Genomic DNA, 17,355 nt, shown 5'->3' with positions numbered 1-17,355 from the left:
CCGCCACGTACGATGATAGCCATATATGTATAGATTAAGAATGTTTTTGATTCTTTGCTTTCAGTTGATTTTTCACCGCTGTATCGTGGCCACCAGGGAGCATCAGTTTTTTATGACGTCAGTGCATTAATATTAATAACAATTGTAGTTTTTTATATTTTTTAATAAAAATTTGTGTCAGTATAGTTGAATATAATATATGTTAAATCAATTATAATTTGTCCGATCCTCAAATCATCATCCCTACTTAAAAAAAAAAAATCATGAAAATCACTTAATTTTCACGCGTTCACAGTGGTGTTCCCCCTTAAAGGGTTAGGTGGGTTTCAGAGGTTGAAAAAAAGAAGATTTTGACTATTTTTTTTTAGTATATAAAATCATATATTTTATTTAAGCAATTCACTGTATCTAAGATACATATATAAACAGTATTTTGTGAAATTTTTATTTAAAAATTTCGAAAACTCAGCCGTTGGTACCTCATCTTCCTTGACGTCTCAAAAAAAAAATGCTCTTGCCGTGGACAGCATAGCTCATTATTGGTTCATCTAAAATCAGAAAACCAAACGGATTTCGTTAGTAATATACATGGATAAATCTCGTTGTTGTACGAAGGAAAAAAAAAAAAATCAAAATTTGAATTTATGACAGGCTTTGAACCAAAAAACACATTTTTTAGTGAAATTTTCGACATACATTGGCTAAAAAAAAATTGTTGTAATTAACAAAAAAAAAAAATCTTTCGTTCAATAACTAGATAATGTTATTTCAAAGATTTGTACAAAATTTGAACTAAATCGCTTCATAACTTTTCGAGATATCGTGTCCACCGACTTAAAAAATGGAGTTTTGAGATAAACACGTATACGAGCGAAGCGCTCAACTGACGTGGCCTAATGGGCGGAACTTCTGAAGGGTCTATCTCTTAGAATTTTACTCGGATTGACTTAAAATTTTAGGAGAGTATTTTAAACATACTGTACTATTTAATGAGACAAAAAAACAAAATTCGATTTTTTGAAATTTTCAAACCCACCTAACCCCTTAAAAATTGCCTTGATATTAGAAATTTTTTTTTGGTGCGTACGATTTTCTCGCACACACATAAATCACGTGTTCCGAAGTCCTTTGTGTGGCGGAAAATGTTCAATGCCTCAGCGAATGAAATTTGTCAAAAATGAACGACAATTATGAGCCACTTGAGACATGCACTTTGTAATAAAGACCCCTTTTCAAAAGTGACGAGTAGATAGATGTACAATTTTACACCATAGAGCAACGCTTGAAAATTATTGAAACCTATTATGAAAATAGTCGAGCTTTAAGAGCAAAATATCGCAAAATTCGTGATTTTTTCGTGGAAAATGATCGTCCGAATGAATGAGTCGACAATTCAACCTTTCGACCTGGAAAGCCTTTCACGAAACTGGGTCTGTTGAGAAGAGGCAAAGGCCCTCAGAAAGGTTAAGTAAAGTCCAGACCAGAAAGGTTAAGTAAAGTCTATGTGAATAAGCCAACGACGATTTCAAAGCTGAAACACAACATTCGCTTCGAGATTGCTGAACTCGATACGACGTGTGAGGGAGTCCTTGAAAATTTTAATTCTCGTATGGCAGCCCTTAGTAGTGTTGATGGTAGACATTTAAATGATATAATTTTTCACATATGTATAAATTCCTAAGACCGTTTTTTGCATAAAAATAATAAACCTGAAAGAATCTTATGTTAATATTCGTTTCATTTTAAAACAACCGCTAGACGCGTCTCTTGAAATACCCTTTACTAATATTTTTGTAAATGGGCTAGGAAGCTGCATACCACGAATTTTTGTAATAATCTGAATAAAAAGTTGAAAATGGTGATGTATTTTTTTGTTTGAAATTTGTTAAATGCTTGCTAATTTTGTACAAAATTTGGAGCTTTGATTAGAATGTAGAATGCACTATACTTAAAAAACATAGCAAAAAACACATGTATGTATATAAAAATTAAAAATAAAAAAAATTTACACTTTTTAATTAGTCGCGCTCCAATTATTTTGAACACAGATGTACATATTTCTCATACAGGCAAACATTTAAACTAATTTGACATCTATCTCGCACTGACCGGATCCTATCGAAATAAAACGGTTCTTGGGCATTGACAACACTTAACGAAGTCGAAGTACAAACCTCCAATAACTCGATTCTAACGATCAAAGCACGGCTTAGCAAGGCTGCTATAAAACAGTAAGTCGTTTCAGCAATTTGAAAGTAGGACAATTCAAGGCGAATCCAGACAAGATTTACACGTACATTCTGCTCAAATATGAACGAGACGTTATCAATAAGACGGTCCGCGGATGACATATGGCAAAAATAAATTTTTTTGTTTTTTGGTAGGGCTGTTATAAGCTTACATGGCAAATTTCAGCGTGATATGTCACATAGTTTGTTTTCTGTGCTACTGTAAACAAGTCAAGCTCGAGTGTGTTCTTCGAATTCTCTTTTATGGCTTCAATTGTCTCAAAATGTTTTCCACGGCGCGGCAACTTGAGCTTGGGAAACAGGAAAAAGTCACATGGAGCCATATCAGGCGAATACGGTGCTTGCGGAACAATATTAACATTATTTTTGTTCAAATAATCGCGAACAAGACGTGCTGTGTGAGCTGGTGCAGTATCGTGATGCAAGAACCATGACTTGTTGTCCCACAATTCCTTCCTTTTAAGACGAATGTTCTCGCGCAAACGCTTTAAAACGTCTAAATAATATTCAGCGTTAACCGATTTTGCGATTTGTGCGATTTTCAAGCACAATTTCCTTTACTTTTCCGATGTTTTCGTCGTTTATTGATGTTGCTGGACGACGTTCATGAGGCAAGTTTTCAACCGATGTATGGCCCTCTTTGAACGATTTGTACCACTGGAAAACACGTGCACGCGATAGAGCAGAGTCCCCATAGGTTGTCTGCAACATTTTTAAGGCGTCTGAAGCCGAAATTTTGTTGGAATAACAAAATTTCAAACAAATTCTTTGTTCATCTTGAATTTCCATCGTTAAATTCGAAGAACACACTCGAGCTTGACTTGTTTACAGTAGCACAGAAAACAAACTATGTGACATATCACGCTGAAATTTGCCATGTAAGCTTATAACAGTCCTACCAAAAAACAAAAAAATTTATTTTTGCCATATGTCATCCGCGGACCGTTTTATTGATAACGTCTCATTCATATTTGAGCAGAAGGTATTTTGTTTTTGAAATTTGGTGGATTGAATATCAAATTGTCTTTTCATCTTTCATTCGCGGCTACACGGGCAATATTGTTTTCAGCAACATTATTTGCTTCTGACGTTTGATTCTTGAAGTTTAACAACACAAATAAGAAGAACAAAGCGTGTCGCCAGTACGGGAAATAAAAACACCTCTCTCTTCCCCGTTCGCTTTTACCAGTGAATCGGGATTCAGTAAATAAAGTGCAACTGCCATGGAAGACAAAATATGAGGGTAGTTTTACTTAAAATTTTTAGATGGCTGCAGTGATTTTTGAAGTTTCATAATTTGTTCATATTGCAACTGTAAATTCGCAAATATTTTTTTTTCTTTTTATTATTTGACAAAATTGAATTTGAAGTGAATTGAAGGTATTTGAGAAAAAAATTAATTACAATTTACAAGTTCGATAGTACTCAAATGGCTAATATGGCTGCTAATGTCATTAAATGAAACTAATTTCTTTTGCAATGCATTTTACATAAAGAGCGATGGTCCGGTCTAGAACGCTGCAGAGCTGCAAAGTGTTTTGTGACAAGCACGAAAACAGAAAACTGTCCGCCTTTTACTTTTAAAACTTGGAAGAAAAGATGTTCGGCCGATGGTCCGTATTATTACCGGACACAATCCGATGGGGTCAACATATGACCACCATTGGAGTCATTGCGGACCAGATTTGCCTGTCTTGCTTAGAGGAGGCGGATAGCTCTGAGCATTTTCTATGTGAGTATCCCGCATTTGCTAGAGCAAGGCTGTGAATTTCGGTTGCCGATGTCATTGGAACGAATAAAATTCGTTCTCTCAAACTGGAGGACATTTTTAAATTTGCCAAAGAATCTAACATCTGGTTCCGATGTCCTGAGAACGAAGTTTATTCGTGTAGGACATTTTCAGATTTGCAAAAGCATCTGGAAAATTTGCTCTATTTCTCTATTCAATCCTATCTTTTTCCTTCTGTTACTTATCTTCTTTCCTCCTCGCCTAACTACCCTTTCACTTTCCAGAGCTTTAAATACAAGGGGCTTTTTAGCCTGAGTGTTTTAGGAGTTACTAAATCTCTCGGTGCTCGGCTCGACATTTCAATTTTCTATTTAAATTTCTTTTTTCCATCACGATATCTCCTAGAAAGCATTACTTATATGCTGCTATTCAATTAAGAATTTTATTGGATTTTTTTTTTTTAATTAGACGGCAAAACAATTCTGTCGCACACTCGAAATTACTGTAATTCAACCCAAGGCGAATCTATTAAAAGCGGTGTTGGTAAATCAGCTGATTTGTATTTTTTCCTTCGCTGTGCCCATGTGGCTGTCAGCACAGAATAAAACAGGGCGAATTAATTTTTTGTTTTCTACTTCGCCAATATCTTGCCGTGATAATCAGACGTACAAAACATTGTTGTTGGTCTAGTGCCACCACCTTCAATAAATGCGCCTTGAACTTAACCGCTCAATATTACGCACGCTTACTTACGTTGCACTGCTGCAAAACTTTTAATGATTTTTATACGTTTGCTTTTTCTTTTCTTTGAAATTTCACTTCAAACATGTTTTCGCATATATTTCGTAATTATTTTGTTTTCTATTTTATGCATATGGGCGTACATTATTTATACATACAAGAATATAATTCCTTACATGCTAAAATTCATATATTGTACAATTGTTGTTGTTTTTTTTTTTTGTTTTGTTTTCTTCCTATACTTTGCTATTTTTTATAATTTTGTAATTTTTACTATTATATACTAATTTAAATTTTATTAATTTGTTTTTATTTTTGATAACTTTACCTTTGAGGTGCTTACAGTTCTTCTCTCCTTTTTCTAATGTTTACTTGTTTGCTTACTACTTAAATGCCACTAGTTAGTTGAGAAGAAGTTCTAATATGTAGAGTACGCTTTTTACAGTTTTATTTGAATTAATTTTGTTTTGCTTTAATTTCTGCTTATATTCATAATTTACGTACTGAAATTCGTAATACTAAAAATGACGTGTTTAGTTGAGTTTGGATTGTGATTTTCTCTTTTCATGTGTTCTCTTTCGTTTTTTTTTTTTGTTTTTTTGGTACAACATAGATTAACACGTGTCTTGTTGATAGTACTCAGGCTACAAAGAGTTCAGAGCACGTGTTCGCTGGTACTTTTTGATCTGCTCGAAATTAAAGTAGCTTTAAAATGTGATTAGTTTTACAAGAAAATTTAGTTGATTGAGTTTGATTCAAGAATGAAATTACACAAAAATAAGTTAAACGTTGAACTGCAGGTGATTAGCTTTGCGATGAGAAAAGCGGCTGCGGCCTTGAGGCTTCAAAATTCGCAGTCACTAAATTGCCAATGCAAAAGATATGTACGAGTAGATGGCTTACAATATGTATGTATGTATGCAAGCATGTAAGCATGCACGCGCGTTATTAACGTGTGAGAAGTGCGTTAAGTTTACACATTCACATTTTTAGACACTATTTATACTTTCCAGCATTGGGAATTCAGCGATTGCGCATTCCAGAATCTCATTGCCGAATTGCCGCCATTTTAGCGTACTGAACTGAACCATGCTAAGATTGTTGTTAATAGTTGCATATGTTACATATTATTAAAAAAAAAAAAAAGCACACACACACGCACAACTTTGTTTAACATAAATTTTACAATGAAAACATCAGATAATACAATTTAATGCTTGATTATAAAAAGTTCATAGCAATGTTTTTTTTTTTATTTTTTAATTTCTTAGAACTCTAGTTAAAACGTTGACAAGCAAATCAAATGCTTAAAGCTACACAATCCTTCGGCAACTCTACAGTTCATGGGCGGAGGTGGGCCAAGAAAGTTCCAGAAATTTAGGTAGTGTATTGTTAAATGGTACAAGTATACAAAAAGTGTGCAATCCCTATTTGTTTCATTAATATTAACATCAATATGATGCAACTAAGGTGAATGCAAACATTTTTTTTTCCTCATAATGGTGAGTTTTTTTTTTGTGTTTGGGTTTTTAATATTAATAATAGGACTATGAATAAGTTCGTGCGGTTTTTTTTCGAAATTTGAAACTTTATTGACGTAAAATGGTTACAAATTTAATATTCAAAATATTGTCCATCGCTTACTACTACTTTTTCCCATCTTTCTGGCAATTCACGGATTCCCTTTGTGAAAAATTCGGTCGGTTTTGCCGCAATCCACGAATCGATCCATTTTTTGACTTCATCGTAATTACGGAAGTGCTGGTCAGCCAGGCCATGTTGCATCGATCGGAAGAGATAGTAATCGGATGGCGCAAGGTCTGGACTATACAGCGGGTGGGGTAGGACATCCCATTTGAGCGTTTCTAAGTATGTTTTGACCACTTGTGCAACATGTGGCCGAGCATTGTCATGTTGCAAAATAACTTTGTCGTGTCTATCGGCGTATTGCGGCCGTTTTTCTCGCAGTGCTCGGCTCAAACGCATCAATTGTCGTCGGTAGACATCCCCCGTAATCGTTTCATTCGGTTTCAGTAGCTCATAATACACAACACCCAGCTGGTCCCACCAGATACACAGCATAACCTTCAGGCCATGAATATTCTGCGCCGACGTCGATGTTGAAGCATGGCCAGGGTATCCATACGTTGCCCGACGTTTTGGATTGTCGTAATGGACCCACTTTTCATCGCCAGTCACAATTCGATGCAAAAAACCCTTTCTTTTGTGCCGTTGAAGCAGTTGTTCGCATGCCATAAAACGGCGTTCAACGTCTCTTGGCTTCAATTCATACGGCACCCAATGGCCTACCTTTCGGATCATTCCCATGGCTTTTAAACGTTTGGAAATGGTTGATTGATCAACTCCCAAAGTTTTTGCAACCTCTTCTTGCGTTTGAGCCGGATCTTGATCGAGCAATTCCTCCAATTCGGTATCCATGAACTTTGGCGGCGCACCCTCGCGTTCTTCGTCTTCCAAGCCAAAATCACCACTTTTAAAGCGTGCAAACCACTTCTGGCACGTTCGCTCAGATAGAGCATGCTCACCATAAACTTCCACCAAGATACGATGACTTTCGGCTGCTTTTTTCTTCATATTAAAATAATGAAGAAGAATTCCCCGCAAAAACACATTATTTGGCACGAAATTCGACATTTTCAAGTGTGGTAAAAATATTGTTGTTTACGCTTCAAATAAAAAACTTATACTGACGTTTGTGCCTTACGACAGTAGCTCTCCAATGAATGTTTGGAAATGTGGATCGATGGAATAATAATCAAGTTACGCCATCTGTTGTAAAACCGCACGAACTTATCTATAGTCCTATTAATTTCTTACTTTCCAGATCGTACACCTGTTACACTTTCTCTACCTTACCACCGCAATTATGGATTGTATACTTCAATGGCCGGCAAATAACAACAAGGAAGGCGCGCATACCATTTAACCAAATAAGTGGCGGTGGTATGCAGCCTCACTGGGATGGACTGAGGGAGTTTTTTTTTTTGTTTTTATTTTCATTTTCGTTTTCGTTTCATGCTGTCGTTAGTATGAACGAGCAACAAAATGGCATAATACATATGTATAATATACAAAATGGTGCGACAAATCACTCGGCGTAACCAAATGTGATCGGGATGAGGGTATAAGCTGGAACTCTGTGACAAGCGTTCTAGGTGCTATGGCTTTAAGCGCGCTTTATTCAGCAATAAGATGTGTTAGTGCTGAAAACCATAATATCTGCAACGCCTGGTAAGGAGTTTTCGCTATACACACATACATATTGGGCAGGAGCAGTGAATTAGGGTGAGTTGGTGAAATTCGGTTTGTGACAAAACGATGATAATAATATTGAAACTTTGGGTAAGTATAAGAAAGTTTTCAAGTGGTGCGCGAAATGTGTTTTTTTTTTGGTTTTAAATCTTAACCTTTTGCATCACCGCTCGAAATGCGCGTTGTACTCAAAATATCTTGCGTCCATAATATTTTTTTTGTATTTGGAAGTAATTGCCTTAATAGTTTGCTTGTGTTCAAAGAGTAGGACCTTGTGACGGCAAGACTTTAATTGTTTGTTCTAATGAAAAATAATGTTACAGGGACTACTAAAAGGATTTATTTTCATCAAACTTAAACAAAAACAAAAAAAAAAAAATATTGCGGATTAATCCGTTCTTTGGGATAAGAGATAGTTTTTGTTCGCGGATTGCTCCGTCAAATTACGCAAAAGAGTTAAGGCTTGAAGTTAAAAAAAACTCGTTTATTAAAATTTTATATGAAATCTTAATTTTCGAGCGCATCTTTAATAGGTTAAAATTTAATTTCTCAAGATAAGCGTAAAATTGGCTTATATGTTATATTAGAAACGCTAAGCGGTTTAGCTTATTTCACGTGCATAGACGACACACACGCGTGTGATGCACACACAGTCTTAGATGAAGATGTAATTAATTCAGCAGCAAATTCAAAAAATGTATGCGTAATGTTTTGCACTGCTACAATAAAACAAAAAAAAAATTAAAATTTTTCTTAATAAGAGGTGACAAATTGCGTAGAATTTTCCTACTACATTTTTTTTTCTTCCCACTATTAGAAAGGGTTAAAAAATTAGCAATTTTTTCATGCAGATTTCACCACACCACTTTGTCTGCAATGCTTCCGAATACGAGAAGTAAGCTCAAGCATTCTTTTCACTTTTTTTCTTGTAGAATTGCACGCTGAATAGCAAATTTATAACCCACATGGCAAATTAAACGACTAAAGTGGTATTTCATTGTGCCAGTTCAAAACCAAATCAATCAAAGAACAAAGATCAAACATTTAAAATTAACCGTTTTGTCATAAACAAATTTCACCACTAACAGGCAGTTTTTCAGTGCAAGCTCAACACAGCACAGTGCAAGTTTTAAAGCTCAATTTTGTAGCATCAAACTCAGTTAGAGCACTCACCCTTGTTAAACTACTGAAAAAAAACACTGAAAATATGCACCTAACTCTCACCGAGAAAGTGGTTCACACACCGTACCCCTTCTGCGTGTCGCATGCTGTCAATTGCATTGGTATATGCAGCAGCTATTCTTATTATAGTATATTTCACACATATCATATTTGCAGTTGCCGCTGCACTTATTCAAACATACACATCTATGTACATAGCAAAATTTTGTTTCGTTTAGTTGATACTCTTTGTGATTAGACCAATTGATTAAACTATATTTAATGCTACATGGACATTCGTATATGTCTGAATACATTCACTCGTAGACTCGAATAATAAATATTTATAAAAGCAGTTTAACAATTCATACATATTAAAAACTTTTACAATTAAACGGCGAATGATAATATTCAATTGAAAACTAATTGATGTGGCGTAAATAAAGATTAAATAGATATTTTGCTTTTTTTTTTACAACTACATATTATTATAAAGTATGTATGTATATGCAGTATTCGTAGGAGGTGTATCTTAGGTTGTATACTTATTTACATTTGGCGATACGGATAGTTGCATTTGGTAGCGTAGAGTGTTTAGTGAATATAGTACATAAACGATGACTCGGTATTAAAAAAAAAAGTGGTTTCGTATATACGTAGTAAAAGGTAGAAAAAAAAAGAAAATCGAAATTGTCTCTTTCATTTCTAAATATTATGTTGGGTGGCTGGCAATAGCCGTCAGAAAAGGCGCGCGCACCACCTCTCCTCTAGAAGAAGGTGGAGAACTTGCGCCTATTTGGCGTATTCGCCGCCATAACTGGCACTGATGCGTATGCCGATGGCTCGGCCGCGCTCGCCACAACGCTTGCGCCCTTTTTGCGCGCATACGCTGCAGCTGTTGCAGAAATGGTCACTGAGGCGGGTGGCACGACAACCGGTACAACCACGGGTTATACAGAGATTTCATAGTTCATGTCGTAAACGCTGGCACGCTCAGGTGTGGGTGTGGTCGTACGTGCGCCACCCACCAAATGTTGTGTGCCTGGACCGCCAACGGCTGATGGTGGCATATTGCCACCACGGCCTTGCTGTTGCTGCTGTTCCAGCGATTGCATCTCCATTGAGTCGGTCATTTCGAGCGCGCGCACAAACGACATGGGACGCGTTGGTGTTTGTTTTCGTTTCACTTGAGGCGATGGTTGTGTTTGGAGTTGAGCGACGACGCCACCGCCAATGTTAGGCCCACTAGGATTTGGTGGAAAAACGGCAACTCCACCGCGCAATTGTGGCTGATAGCCGCTGGAGTTCGTATTTGCGATCGATTGTGATGTATGCACATAATTGTTTGGCTGTGAAGCAACGGGATTACCAACACCGTAACGCATCATATAGGTTGGAGCGGATGTCGACGAGGTAGGTGGCATCGTCGTAGGGCTGGTCGGATTGGATCGATATTGTTGTTGTTGTTGCTGTGATGGCGACGCATACTCGCCTGGCTGATGCATGCGCGAATGAGTCATTATCAATGGATGTGGCTGACCGCTGCCCACTACTGTGATATACTGTGCGTGATGTATGTTGTTGCCCATTGTACCGCCGGCACTGCTACCAATGCCCATAGAAGCGGGTGGCATGCCAACGCCGCCGCCGACACCACCACCGCTAGCACTTCCGCTGCTGCTACTGAAGCCGGGCGAAGTATCCTTCCACATATAGACACCGCGTTGTGGACTGCCCGCTAATTCGCGTATATTGTCCACTGTGTTGTTGGAGCGCGCATACGATAGCTCACTGGCGCCTTGCCGTACTAGCTCACCTTCGGAGAGAAAGCGGCGTTGGGGGCTACCGCCGTAGGCCTGTGAGGCCAGCACCTGTTGCTGGTGATGTGTTAGCGGAACTGTGAATAAGAAATGAGCGAGAAGAAAACATCAATACAATGTCACAAAAGTGCGAGAATTTAAATAAATGAATTTGAGAACTAAGATAAATCAATTTTTTAACGAAAGAATAAAGAAGTGAGAATTGGAGGAGACGAAATAAGCCATGATAATCTTTGTAATATTGTAGTTTACAGCAGTTGGACATTACCGCCCTACGCAGATGATGAGAGTGCCTAAGGCCGCAAATAGAGTCTGGTTGGTGATGCTCAGACAAAAGGAAGGCCAAAAAACCTTCCGCAAGGAAAAAATATGAGGAAACAATATGGGAGTGGAAAGGTCTTACAGTCTGTTACATAAGAGCGTGGTCACTGTTAAATAATAACAACAATTGATTTTTCGAAAATTCGTAAATTTATTGATAATTACCACTCAATTGAAGATTAAATTTGACAGCCAGCTGACTTTTTACAAAAAACAGGAAGGACTGAGGTACCCTCTATGTCATAGAAAAAGAAACAGGACGCTCTGATTTTTTATCTACGTGTAACGGTGACCACGCTCTTATGTAACAGACTGTACCACCGCATTTTTGAAAGGGCAGAGAAGAAAATCTAACAACAAACGTTCGCAATAAACTTAAGACATGAAAGCAACATTCTTGGTACTGTTTAGTGTGACCAAAGCACTGGAAACATTTATTTGAAGATGAAGAACAAATACTGCCGATATTCAGCTACAAATGTTTTTGTTTCGTTCTCGGACTAAACACGAACAGACAATAAAATTCGTGCCGCATTAACTTCGTAAGTCGAGTATTAGCATACGCAGATGATATTGACATATGTAGTTGTCTTTACCACCAGAGCATGCACGAAAGCAAGGAGGTGGTGCTGGGGTTCAAACCACGACAATCGCCATAGTGGACAATGCATGCGCCCGTACTAATAGAACAAAACACCAAATTAGAGCACACACACTATCAATATGGGAAGAGCGCTGGGAGTCAAAGTCGAAAACCAAATGGACGCCGAGACTTATAGCAAACATAGATAAATGGTATGACAGGCAGTTCGGAGAGGTGAACTTCTATATTACTCAGATGCTATCTGGGCATGGGTATTATCGCAAATGTCTAAACAATATAGAGAAAGCGGGAACCACTGAATGCATATCCACAGACATGCAGTTCACACATTCTTCAAATGTGAGAGATGGAAATTAGAGGGCGAAGCTGTCGAATGCAGGCTAGGTCTCTTAAGAGCAGACAACATCATCGGTAGAAAGTACAGATAATTGGCAACTTATTGGCACGTACATAGAGCGAGTCCCGTGCGCCAAAAAACTTGACACGGACAGAGATGCTTAACCGACATGCTAACCTTAACGTACCCATCTAATTAGAAGTTGTGCCGATAGCATGATGCTGGCTCCAAAACTGGCGATCCTGGACGCAGGGAAAGTAGAAGAGGCAGTCTTTATGAGAGGAAACATCCAGAGGAAACATCCAGGAAAGAAAGAGGAGGGATTGCTTTAGTGGCACACCATTCGACGCAGCAACCGACGGTCGCTGTAAGTGCAAAGGCATCGCAACAAAAAAAAAAGTACTGTAAAATCCTGCATTGCAAAATTATGTACGCAGAGTTACTATTAACCGTACGATCCTCAGAATTTTTTATATAGAAAGTTAGTATAACAGAAGGCAATGTTCAAATCGCAAAAATTTTATTGTAAGAAACTTTTATTTTCGTAGACTAAATTTATATATGAACAAATGATTATGTTGTTGTTGTTGTTGTTGTTGAGGTGGTTGAGCATTTCTGAGCTGAATATGCTCCTAATTAGTGACCAGCACCGTTTTACTACCACTATCTCGTGTGATGATGATTAAGGTTTTTTTTTTTTTTTTTGTCAAGTCAGATCCATTTAGTGAGGTCCAAGTATAGCAGCAAATCCTTTATCTCAATGTCTGAGATTTCCTTAACTTGCTGCAGGAAAGGCTTACCGAAGGATCGGAGTCGTGCCCTGGCTAGTCCCGGACATTCACATAAATAGTGGAAAAGACTTTCCTTCGCTCCTTCCGCTTGACAGCTTCTACAGATAGGATTGAAGGGTAGATTGAGTCTAGCTGCATGATCCCCTACTTTCCAATGCCCTGTAAGGGTTGCAGTGATGCGTGAAATGTTTGGCCGAGAACATCCTAGCAGGTCATTTGTCCTTTGGATTTTGTATGACGGCCATGTGTTTTTTGTTGTAATAATATACATGTAGGTATTTGCTTCCATCATCTTTCGGCTAAAGCATGATAGTGTGAAGCAATGGATGCTTTTAGTGTGTTCAGTGGGGTGGAGACTGCCACCGCCACTGCCAAGTCGAACAAATGATTAAATAAATAAATTTATCTTGTACATACATATATATGTATATCAGGTCAGTCCTAAGTTCGTGCGTATTTTACCCATAATTTCACTTTTGTACGATTTTGGCATACAACAAATTATTCGCGGAATATAACGGAACTATTTATATTATAATATAGGAATTATGCATTCAACAAGTGATTTTAATCGCGGATAGAAGCACGTTTTGTTAAAAAATAAAATGGAATCTTCGAACGCGTATAAGAGGCGTATTTTGTATTTTTTTTATAAAAGTGGTAAAAATGCAACAACTGCTGCTGCAGAAATAAACACTGTTCACGGAGAGGATACCGTGAGTGTAAGGAGTGCGCAAAAGTGGTTTTCAAAATTCCGAAGTGGTAACTGCGACGTGGAGGATGCCCCGCGCGCTGGTCGTCCTCAAGTCTTTAACTCCGACGCCTTGCTCGAACTCGTGGAAGCTGAGCCAAAAGAGGTTAAATTCATCGCATGGAACAGTTCACAGGCACCTGGTTCAGTTGGGAAAAGTTTTAAAGCTGGGAAAATGGGTTCCGCATAGACTTTCCGTCGCCAACTTTCAGCAGAGAGTGAATGTGTGTTCTCAGCTGCTGCAACGGCTTGAAATTTAACCGTATCGTTACTGGTGATGAAAAATGGGCTCTTTATAATAATCCTGTTTGCAAACGCCAATGGTTAGATAAAGATGAAACACCAGAACCAACCCCTAGAAATGGCCTTCACCCCAAGTCTATTTGGTGGGATATGGCCGGTATTCTTTATTATGAACTTCTGGAACCAAACCAGACGATAACTGCTGATTATTATTCCCATCAGCTATCAAACCTGAATGAGGCACTTAAAAAAAAATCGACCGTTTTTATTGAATAGACGCAAAGTTTTGTTTCACCACGACAACGCAAGACCTCATACCGCAAGGCAAACATTAGGCAAGCTGAACGAGTTCGGATGGGAGCTAATGCCATATCCATCATACTCTCCGGATATTGCCCCTTGTGATAATCACCTTTTCCGTGGACTTCAATCCCATATGAGTAACAAGAACTACTCCTCAAAAGAAGCTATAACAAGGGATATCGAAGCGTATTTTGGCTCCAAGGACAAACAAGGAAATTCAAGGGATCGAACAAATTCGGTTCGCTTTAAGCAAAGTTCGAAAAAAAATGATTGCCATGCATTGTATTTGTTTGAGCGTGAAAAGAAGGGAGGAGAGGAGCAGCAAAAACATCATTTAATTTGGGGCAAGCCTGGTTTAAAAGGTGACATGAGTTTCACCCTAGCGGAAGATTTGCAATTTTTGCAAATGGCGTCGAACTAGACAGCTGCAGAATACAACTAGGCGAGCAATAGAGCGCGTAAAGGTAAAAATAAAGATTTTCAGCGCTCAATAAAAAACATTGTTTAAAAACAAAATTGAATGAATAATTTTGCGCCACCTTGTATTTCCAACCTCACTATGCTCACTCCTTTGGTTCTTCTCTGCGCAACAAAAAAAATAAAAAATTAAATGAAAATGAAATAAAAAAGTTAAATAAATAAAATTAAATAATAAAATTAAATAAAAAAAATGTTTATAATAAAATAAAATTAAAACAATTAATTTAAAAATTTAATTGAAATGAAAAATAAAATGAAAAAAAAAATTAATAAAAAAAAAATTATAATAAAAAAAATAAAATTGTAATAAAGAAAACAATAAAAAAAATTATATTTAAAAAAATTTTAAATCGAAAAAAGAAACAATTAAATGACAAGTACGAAAATATGCAATACATACGGTTAAAACTGACTTAGTAGCTAAATATATTGCATTATGATTTTGCTTTATATGGACTGACTAATTGGCGCTTCGCCTTTTCTGACTTTTCGATGGCTTAGACTTAGATTTTGAGCTTTTAAATACGTTGGCCATGGCTAGCAATTTTTTGCGTTTCCTTTTGTTTTCATTTGACGATCGTTTACTATATTTTGGATCATTTTGTGTCTCACCTTGTTGCTGTTGTTGTTGATGTTGCTGCTGCTGTTGTTGCATCATGGCACGTTGTTGTTGTTGTTGCAACATAATTTGCTGTTGCTGTATGGTAGGCGGTTGTGGATGTTGGGGCGGCAAGCCAGCCGTATAATCATAATAAGTCTGTGACGGCTGTTGCTGTTGTTGCGTATTTAGACCAATAAAATCGGGTCGTCTTGGTTGGGTGGGCGTACCAGGATTGGACCTTAGTAGAAAAAGTAGTTGAAGTGAAGCGGAAAAAATTTGAAGTTTAATATTAATCAATTTTTTCCAAGCTGCATATTTTTTGAATAGCCATGATTTACAACAACAAGCATTAAATTCACGACAATTCGTATGCATTAGCAACAAATAATTAGTTGAGAATAAATTATTGTAGATAAATATGTATGTACGAGTATGAAAAAATTTTGAGATGAAATGTAATAAATCAAGTGAAGAAATACGTTTTTTTTCTTGTGTCCCACAAAACTTACAAACTTTGATTATTGATTTTAATAATAAACTAAATACAAAAATGGTTATGAAATTAATACGACACGCACATAACAGTTATACACACATACATAGAGCAGAGAAGATGTTATAATTAATTACTGTAAATGTGCTGAAATTACTGAATCAAATTATCGCAATGAGTTCGCGCCAAATTACGCTAATTAATAAATTATTAGTTCATTCAAATGCCTTATTTTACGAGCAATCACAATACGCGCGTGTTGACACGTACATATTTACATTTAATTATACATTTTACGTGCTAGCAGCATAAGTAAATGAAGATGATGTTTTTTTTAGTTCTGAAGTATCACGCAGCGAATGAAAGACATTACTTCTTATCGCGAAACTCTAAACATGCGTGACTTCTCGGAGAAGTTGACCGAAAAGCGCGCATAATAATTTCTTCACACGAGTTGAAGAATAGAGAACAAAAAAAAAGTATTTATCAGTGAAAGATGTCTTTATTACTTTTTAAATATCCTCTATAGGAGAGTGGGACAATCCTGCCGCTGAAAGTTGGTACAGATTGCATAGCCACCTCAAATACAACATTTTGCTTGCCAAGCAAATTTCAAATTTAAATTTATTATTACAATTATTATGAGGCACAGGATTTAGCACTGAGATCTGGTGATCAGATTGGAGGTACCTTTTCCAATAGGGGGTTTTTTGACGATCACGCGTGATTAATGTCAAACTAAATACATAATTGTTTTCAGCATTTATTGACATTTCATCATGGGAAGACTTACCCCTCAACAAAGTCTAGAAATCGTACAACTGTATTACGAAAATCGACGCTCTGTGAAAAGTGTTCATCGCGCGCTCATGTCAAATTATGGTGTACAGCGATGAGTCCCCTTTTTGGCTTAATGGCTGCGTCAATAGGCAAAATTGTCGTATTTTGGCTGAAGAGCAACCCGAAGCCAATTCAAAAACTGCCATTACATCCATTAAAAACAAAAACCATTTGGTGCGGTCTATGGACTGGAGGAATCATCGGCCCATATTCTTTCAAAGACAAGTCTGGCGCCAATGTAACAGTGAATGGCGAACGCTATCGCGCCGTGGTAAATCACTTTTTGATGCCGGATGAACGGAAATTGCCTCCCGTGATCTCCACAACATTTGGTTCTAACAAGACGGCGTTACTTGCCATACAGCTCGTGAAACAATGGATTTACAGCGTCGTCGTTTCGGTGAGCAATTTATCTCTCGTCTCGGACCAGTTGATTCGCCACCAAGATCGTGTGATATCACACTTTTGGACTTTTATTTGTGGGGGTATGTAGACTCTAACTGCTTTGTGGATAAACCAGCTTCGATTGAGGCATTGGAAGCCAAAATTACTAAAGTTATTCATGAAGTCCTCCGTTGGTCGCATTTACATCTAATGAAAGCGTGACCGACAAAATTC

At 37.3% G+C, this 17,355-nt stretch overlaps 1 protein-coding gene across 1 annotated transcript in view; it reads right to left on the bottom strand.

The window, feature by feature from the left end:
* Window positions 1-9,576: 9,576 nt before the first annotated feature.
* The window catches only part of LOC128857511 (palmitoyltransferase ZDHHC8), a 55,953-nt gene continuing 48,174 nt past the window's right edge, over window positions 9,577-17,355 (bottom strand). Inside the window, exons 9-10 of the mRNA XM_054093261.1 lie at window positions 15,416-15,642; window positions 9,577-11,050 (exon numbers count right to left, since the gene is read on the bottom strand). Coding sequence (XP_053949236.1) covers window positions 10,104-11,050; window positions 15,416-15,642 — 1,174 coding nt within the window. The 3' untranslated portion in view covers window positions 9,577-10,103. The remainder of the gene's footprint in view (window positions 11,051-15,415; window positions 15,643-17,355) is intronic.

The sequence above is a fragment of the Anastrepha ludens genome, chromosome 3 (assembly GCF_028408465.1).
Source record: "Anastrepha ludens isolate Willacy chromosome 3, idAnaLude1.1, whole genome shotgun sequence".
Classification (NCBI taxonomy): domain Eukaryota; kingdom Metazoa; phylum Arthropoda; class Insecta; order Diptera; family Tephritidae; genus Anastrepha; species Anastrepha ludens.
The sequence above is the reverse complement of the archived record's forward strand: the minus strand, read 5'-3'. Positions and strand labels throughout refer to the sequence as shown.